Raw genomic sequence first — 8005 nt, forward strand, 5'->3', positions numbered from 1 at the left:
GTTTGACGGCAGGACCTGGAGTTCCCTAAAAAAAACACATTGTAAGTAGAATAAATAGAAGGGGAATTGGGGTTCAAATAGCTGTGAGCCACCATGGCCAGAATATGACCACCTGGTTTTGACCAGATGGACAGTAGGTTTCATCAGTTGAAAAAGGAATGCTTTATATTTTTCATAGTTATTTCAGGAGTAGGAAGAATATAATTTCTAACCCTGAAGAGCAGAGAAGGGGGTCAAACCCACTAAAATGTTACATTTTCCAGACTAAAAATATATTTTTAAAAATGAAAAGAGTTGTTTACATACAATTATCCATTTTTTCTTTTTGGCTAGTATTTAGTTTGCTAATTTATGAATATTACTGATGGGTTTTGTTTCTTCTTTTTTGGCTATAGGTCCTAATGTCTCTTCATGAAACGTTCCCAGCAGTTCATGCTGCAGAAATGGCTGTCCAGAGAAATCCACATTCATGGGAATCTTGGCAAACTTTGGGACGTGCTCAGCTTGGATTAGGAGAGATAGTCTTGGTAAGTAAGTCAGATTATTACAGTGATCACATTTTATTTTGACATGCTTTTCATCAGCTGAACCAAAAAGTAAATAGTCATTTATCATGTGTACACAAAAAGTAAATAGCAAATAACCTTTTAAAGGTATTAACCCATAAACACAGATGAGTTATTACCAAACATCTTTTTCCATTACAGATATCAATTATATCAGGATCAGAATATTTTTCAGGTATTTGACATCCTGGGAATTAAAAAAATATTAACATGAAATGTAGGCATTTGGTAAACCTTATTTAAATATAAAACAACTTCTAGGTTAGTTCCTTGCATCATTAAATTTACCACATTATAAAGTGGTATTAGTATCACGATGGAGACAAAAACCACTAAAAGATTATGTTGAGGAAGGAAGAAAGTGAAATACGGGAGAGTAATGGTGATAAATATTCAGACTGAAAAATTGCTAAGCTTAGTGAGGGGAGAAATGGGGAAGGGTAAAAGCTTATGAAAATGAAATACTCATTGTGTAAAGTTTACTCTAAACTGGTACTTGGTGCATTTCTCACCTTGTCTGGACTATACCTTGTAGGTAGGCTTGGTAGGTCAGAGTTGGCTGTGAGCATTGTCCTGTTTTTGTTTTTCTTTTGACTGAACTATATATACCTGACAGCTAATTTCCTAAAAGACTTCTGTAAATCTAATATAGTGGTGCCACATTTGCTCTTTGTCATCAAAAATTAAGATTTTTCATGCTTTTATTAGCTTTTTACAGTTAAAAACAAAACAAGCAAAAAAATACCAAAGAAGTTTCTTTAAAGGCTAAAATTATTGGTAAATCCTGAATTTAACATTACTAATAATGGCTTTAGTCAGTTGTAGATAACTTAGATTTTTCTGGTACTCTTGTAAATATATCATTATTTCTAATTAAGAAGATATTTGTCAAATTCTCAAAAATCATAAGGAATTTTGATAAGAAAAGGATTGCTTAAAGTAAAATAACTTAAAACTGATAATCTGAAATAAAATTCACAGTGATGGAAACAAGTTAAACCAAAGGTTGTTTTCTTTCCTTGCCATTTAACATAGTCATCTTTCCTCTTTTTTATCTGAAGACTTAAATCATATCAGAGTTGGAAAAAGAAACTCAAGGAATTTAGTTTTCTAACAGGTTAACAGCAAAACAAAAGTCTATTCTATGATACTTTTTACCCATTTCTCCTTTATTAAAAACTTACAGATCATTATCTGTTTTGCTTATAAGTACCTATGGTAATGGGAAAAACCTCTAGGACATAATGTTTAGCAAAGATTGTCCTATAAAGAAAGAAAATAAACTGCAGGTGAGACAACAGAGATACTTTGAATAAACCAATAAAAGTAAAATTATTCAATTTTTTAAAATTGTTATTTTTTCTGCTTGATACATTTCTTTCTATTTATGTTGTGAAATTCTTGGAATTAAAAGTGTTTTTCCCCCATTTAATACAGTTTTAGGGTTCTACTTGAAAAAAATCTAAATTTGTAATTTTTATGTAAACTTAAGCTGTTCTTTTGAAATACTAGAATGGTTAAAAAAAATAACTTTACTCATTGTCATAATGAAGGGAATACTGTAAAAAATATATTGAAAACAAGCTAAAATTTCTAACATCTCACAGTTCTTTCTACATATACATATGGACAAAAACATAAGAAAATACATAGGTAAATAGAACAGGCAGTAAATTAAAAGTCAATAGTTGTATATACATCTATGAGTATTTAGATTTTTATGCGGAGCTGGGTGTGTATGTTGGAAAATGTTCATAGGCTTAGTTTGTTTTTCATTTTCTAATTCTTCGAGGTATAAAGTTAGGTTTTTTTCCTTGAGATCTTTTCTTTTTTTAACATAGGCATTTATCATTATAAACTTCCACTTAGTTTTGCTTTTGCTGTATCCTATAGTATCAGGATGTTACATTTTAATTTTCGTCTCAAGATATGTTTTAATTTCTCTTTTGATTTCTTCTTTGACTCACTGGTTGTTCAAGAGTGTGCTGTTTTATTTCCATGTATCTGTAAGTTTTTCCAGTTTCCTTCTGCTGTTGATTTCTAGTTTTATTCCATTGTAGTCAGAAAAGATACTTGGTATGTCTTCTTAAATTTAAGACTTGTTTTGTGACCTAAGATGTGATCTATCCTGGAAATGTTCTGTGTGTTCTTGAGAATAATGTGTATTTTGCTGCTGTTGTATGAATCATTCTATATATATCTGTTAGGTCCCTTTGGTCTATAGTGTTGTTCAAATCTTCTGTTTCCTTATTGATCTTCTGTCTGAATGTTCTATCCATTATTGAAAGTGGGGTGTTGAATCCACTACTAATACTTTATTGCTGTCTATTTCTCCCTTCAGTTCTGTCAGTGTTTATATACTTAAATGTTCTGATGTTGGGTGCATATATATTTATAATCATTATGTTTTTCTGGTGAATTGACACTTTTATTATTATATAACGTCCTTCTTTGTCTCCTGTGACACTCAAGATGTGTTATCATTATTATGATCTAAACTCTTGGCTTCAAAGATATGCATTCCTGGTACCTTTCTGATCATGGGTTAGCCCAGGAAATCGCCAGATTTATATATTTGCTGATCTGCAGAAGCTGAACAATGCATTTACCTTGTTTTGAGCCATAATATCAGTACCTCTGTTTTAATAGACTTTTAGTCCTCATCAACAATTTGTCAGCCACTTTCTTTTACACTCTTTGACTCTTTTTTTTTTTTTTTTTTACTGTAACCATCATCTAGTGGGTAGAGAACAGCTCTAACTTCCATCTTTACATTCTAATACATTGAGGAAAAAGAGAGAGAGAGATATGGATATTGTGGATTATATTAAATACACTCCTTTTTTAAAACTAAGCAAACAAAAAAAGTTTGACCTTTTCTCCTCCCTAGGCAATTCGAAGTTTTCAAGTAGCCCTTCACATCTATCCAATGAACCCTGAAATATGGAAAGAAGACCTTTCTTGGGCAAGAACGCTCCAGGAGCAGCAGAAGGTAGCACAGAGGATTAAAAAAAGTGAAGCACCAGCAGAGGTAACACATTTCTCACCAAAGTCAATTCCTGAGTATGACTTTGAAAGTGAGGAGATTGTAGCTGTTTGTGCAGCTATTGCTGAAAAACAGAAGACAGTTGCAGCAGATAAAACAATGGTTATTGTGTCGGCTTCTGGGACTGTAGAGACTGTGACTGAGAAGGAAGACGGTGCTGCTCCACCAGATGGCTCTGTTTTTATCAAAGCCCGATAAAACTTAGCAGGAATCATTTGAATCTATCTTTACCACCTAAATTTTAGCCGTTGGGGCATTTAGAGAAACAGGGCAAAACTCCTGTTTGTAAAATAAGTTTTTCAGATGAGGCATATGAAAACTAAATGGAAGAATTATTGTGTAGTGTTTGGACTCTGCTTTGATAAGCTATGATTTCAGCTTCTTAAGATTAAAATTCTGAGTACAGTGGTTTTTTGATTAATAAGCTTAATTTAATCCAAATATATAAGTGAATGCATTTTAAAGATACAACTTGAAAAGTAAATTCTCAAATAGTGAATAACTTGATGGCCAGTGTTATTAAAATATTGACTTGTTGGCTTTTATGATAAAGGAAGTAGGCTTCTTGCCCTGCTAGAAATACCCTGCTGTTACTGTTCACTCTTCTTTTTCTCTTCTTTCATTAGAGTAAGTCTGTTACAAAGCTTGAATGTTTTTGACATTCATTTTGATTCAAAGTTGTCATTTGGTTATGTGTGGGATCCTTGAAAGTTTGACTGAAAATGCATGCAAATGTGTACATTCTGAATATTTTCTGAAGTTTCTCTTAATTCTGATTTGTGCTTTTGTTTTGACTTTATAATTATTTATAACAATGGTAGTTGCTAGTTTCAGTATTTGTTAGATGTGTGAAATACTGATAAATGTCAGAATCATGGTTTTATTTTTTAAATTATTAAAGTAGATAGAGTAGTCCTTAGTACCAAGTGAGTCATTTTTAAGATGTGCATTTTTTAAAACGAATGGCTCTTATAGATACATCATAACAAATTGCACTGCTGTTGTCCCAGTCAAAAGCAGTTATTTTCTTTTCCTTATTTTTACAAGATTAAAACCCTTGAAAATAACTTATCTCTTGATATAACTTTCCAGCTGATGGTTTGGAATTCCTTTTCTAGTTAACTTTTCTGGAACTACTCAGTGAAATGAGAAACAATCACAGTTTTAAATAGCTAAATTATACCTTTCTAAAAATTGGAGAAAAAAAAAGTAGAGATTTATTGAAGTGCCAATGAATGAATACCTTAGGCACAACATACATAGAAAATGAAATGTGATTTATGGTTCAGTCCCATGAGTAGAAAGGATATATTGCAGAATATATTTCATTGAAAGGCCACAGTCACATCCACAAGTCAATACTGTCATTGCTAATATTAATTGTTATTTTTATGCCACATATATGTTAGTACAGTAGAACTGCTGTGTACTGTTACTTCTGAAACTCAGGAAGCTATTATTGGTTTAAAATTAATTTTATCCTTGTTAGAGAGGAAGTAAGTTATTTTAAAGAATCTCACCTTACCCTCTGAGGGCATGTACATGTAATACTGTACATTTTTCTGAGATAATTTAAAAACATTTCTTTTAGTCGAATGCTTACCTCTTTTTTTCAGAGTTGGAGAAGCCAGCACTTACCTTGGAAAGTATTATATTTTTTCCCTAAGGTTGTATCAGAAAGTTAGCTCTGGTTAAAGAAGTTAGTTTTAGAAAGACCCAAAAAACAAATATTAATTATATTTTATTTTGTTTAATAAGGTATATTCTCAAAGGGCAGATAGTTGGGTATCTAGAGAAGTGAGCACTTACTATTTTGTATGTTGTTTTGAGTAATGGATGTGTATTGTATAATTTGTGAATAAATAGGTTTTTTCTGCATTTAAAGGTTTGCCTATTATTTTGTGTTGTTAGCTTTTGAAAAATTAGATTGATTTATTTAATTCATTTCTTATGTGAAAATAAAATATGTAAGGCACCTTGTATGGTGTCTTGTGTATGAAGTACTCAGTAAATGCTAGCTATTTCTATGAAGAACTTGCATTGGTCTTATTTAACCTCACTTTCTTCTGATTTTAAGAAAGGAGGAGAACTTCTTTGTAATCTTTTCCTCTCGTGAAAGTGAGAAGTCACTACTTCTGATACTGTAGAACAGATGGCTTTCAGTTGAGGACTCTTCTTGGTGTAAGGTCTATATCTCAACCCAAAAGAAGCAAGACCCAGGATGGAGTGCATGTAGCCACTAAATTCTGTTTATGAACCTAGCGTTTCCTCTGTATTGACATCAGTAGGCCAGGTTTGTCTCTTCCTTACACAGAGATAAGACATAAGATGGTTTAGATGCAAGACGGAGGAGAGAAAGAAATAGTGAATTATACAGAAGGAAGACAGCTCATTTCTTCAGGCCCCAAAAGATGCTTAGCTAACACTCTTCTGTGTGTGAAGAGAAGAATGCATACATTATTTTATAAGGATGTGAATACCGATAGACCTTTACCAAGCTTGGTAACTATAATAGCAAATTCTTTTGAATCTGAGAGAAAAACAATTGATGTTCATGATAAAGATATAATCAAATATATTTAATATACTTTCTGAAACAGCACTAAACACTAACATTATATTGAACATAGTTTGTAGTATTCTTGTTTGAAAATTGTATGGCATAGACACTCATTAGTCAGAACACTACACATCCAGACCATGCCTGATGATTTGAGAATCATATATTATTCTCTAGACAACGGGTTCTTTTTGTTGTTTGGCCGCACCAGTGGCACGCGGGATTTTAGTTCCCCGACGAGGAGTCGAACCCGCACCCCCTGCAGTGGGAGCACAGAGTCTTAACCACTGGACTGCCAGGGAAGTCCCGACAACAGGTTCTTAGATTATAGAGTATTTATCTTAAATGTGCTAAACATTGAAAAGTCATGCAAGGTATAAATCACAGAACCTGGATCTACTTTTTTTTTTTTTAATTTAATTTTATTTATTTTTTTATACAGCAGGTCCTTATTAGTCATCCATTTTATACACATCAGTGTATACATGTCAATCCCAATCACCCAATTCATCACACCACCACCACCACCACCCGCCATTTTCCCCCCTTGGTGTCTATACGTTTGTTCTCTACATCTGTGTCTCAATTTCTGCCCTGCAAACCGTTTCATCTGTACCATTTTTCTAGGTTCCACATATATGCACTAATATACGATATTTGTTTTTCTCTTTCTGACTTACTTCACTCTGTATGACAGTCTCTAGATCCATCCATGTCTCTACAAATGACCCAATTTCATTCCTTTTTATGGCTGAGTAATATTCCATTGTGTATATGTACCACATCTTCTTTATCCATTCGTCTGTCGATGGGCATTTAGGTTGCTTCCATGACCTGGCTATTGTAAATAGTGCTGCAATGAAGATTGGGGTGCATGTGTCTTTTTGAATTATGGTTTTCTCTGGGTATATGCCCAGTAGTGGGATTGCTGGATCATATGGTAATTCAATTTTTAGTTTTTTAAGGAACCTCCATACTGTTCTCCATAGTGGCTGTATCAATTACATTCCCACCAACAGTGCAAGAGGGTTCCCTTTTCTCCACACCCTCTCCAGCATTTATTGTTTGTAGATTTTCTGATGAAGCCCATTCTAACTGGTGTGAGGTGATACCTCATTGTAGTTTTGATTTGCATTTCTCTAATAATTAGTTGGATCTACTTTAATTGGAGCCTATGTACAAAATTTTATGGTACTCACGTACGAAATCAGCTTTTAAATTGATGTTGTATGTCAAAACTATAATGAAGACTTTAAATTAAAAAAAGGTTTGTTTCAGAAAACTAGAGTTTCCAGGATTATAACTAACATTACATTATATACTTTATGTAATGATGTCAAAAGCTTGTTTCCCTTCCTTTCCCAGCAGTAGGAAATTGTCAGTCATTTCTTTAATTTCAGGTTTCTTGAGTCAGAAGCCTTCTAAATTGACTCTGGACTTTGATTTCATGACATACATGTATCTAAATGAGCTGTGAGTTGACACAAAAACCATAGTTCTATAATTATCTTCAAATCATTAGGTATATTAAGTGTGTTTTTCCTCAGAGGTTATTATGAAACTGATGGTGTATTTTGTAATTGATGACATTTTAGGATTGAGAAAGTAAGATTTTTCTTTTTTTAACCAATAATAAGATACACGTGTTTATAAATGATTTACTCATTACCAAAGTAAAATGAAATGTGTCACTTCTGCCACATGCAGTTAAGTATGTCCACTTGAATGGAAGAGAAGGGATGGCCCTATAGCCAGTGTACCATGAATTGTGCCTTAATGTGTGTTGTGTGTGAACCTCACTTGCTGTGTGTGCAGGGTGGAAGAAAGGATGAG

General features: G+C 33.1%; 1 protein-coding gene across 2 annotated transcripts in view; it reads left to right on the forward strand.

Annotated features, from left to right (window-relative positions):
* Positions 1 to 5643, forward strand: part of TTC33 (tetratricopeptide repeat domain 33) — a 32138-nt gene extending 26495 nt beyond the window's left edge. For both annotated transcript variants that reach the window (XM_027101210.1, XM_027101211.1), the window contains exons 4-5: positions 396 to 527; positions 3457 to 5643. In XM_027101210.1, the coding sequence (XP_026957011.1) occupies positions 396 to 527; positions 3457 to 3810 (486 nt within the window). In that variant the 3' untranslated portion in view covers positions 3811 to 5643. The remainder of the gene's footprint in view (positions 1 to 395; positions 528 to 3456) is intronic.
* Positions 5644 to 8005: the final 2362 nt, after the last annotated feature.

The sequence above is a fragment of the Aethalodelphis obliquidens genome, unplaced genomic scaffold, assembly GCF_003676395.1.
Source record: "Aethalodelphis obliquidens isolate GAN/ISIS:26980383/991018 unplaced genomic scaffold, ASM367639v1 scaffold4, whole genome shotgun sequence".
NCBI lineage: Eukaryota > Metazoa > Chordata > Mammalia > Artiodactyla > Delphinidae > Aethalodelphis > Aethalodelphis obliquidens.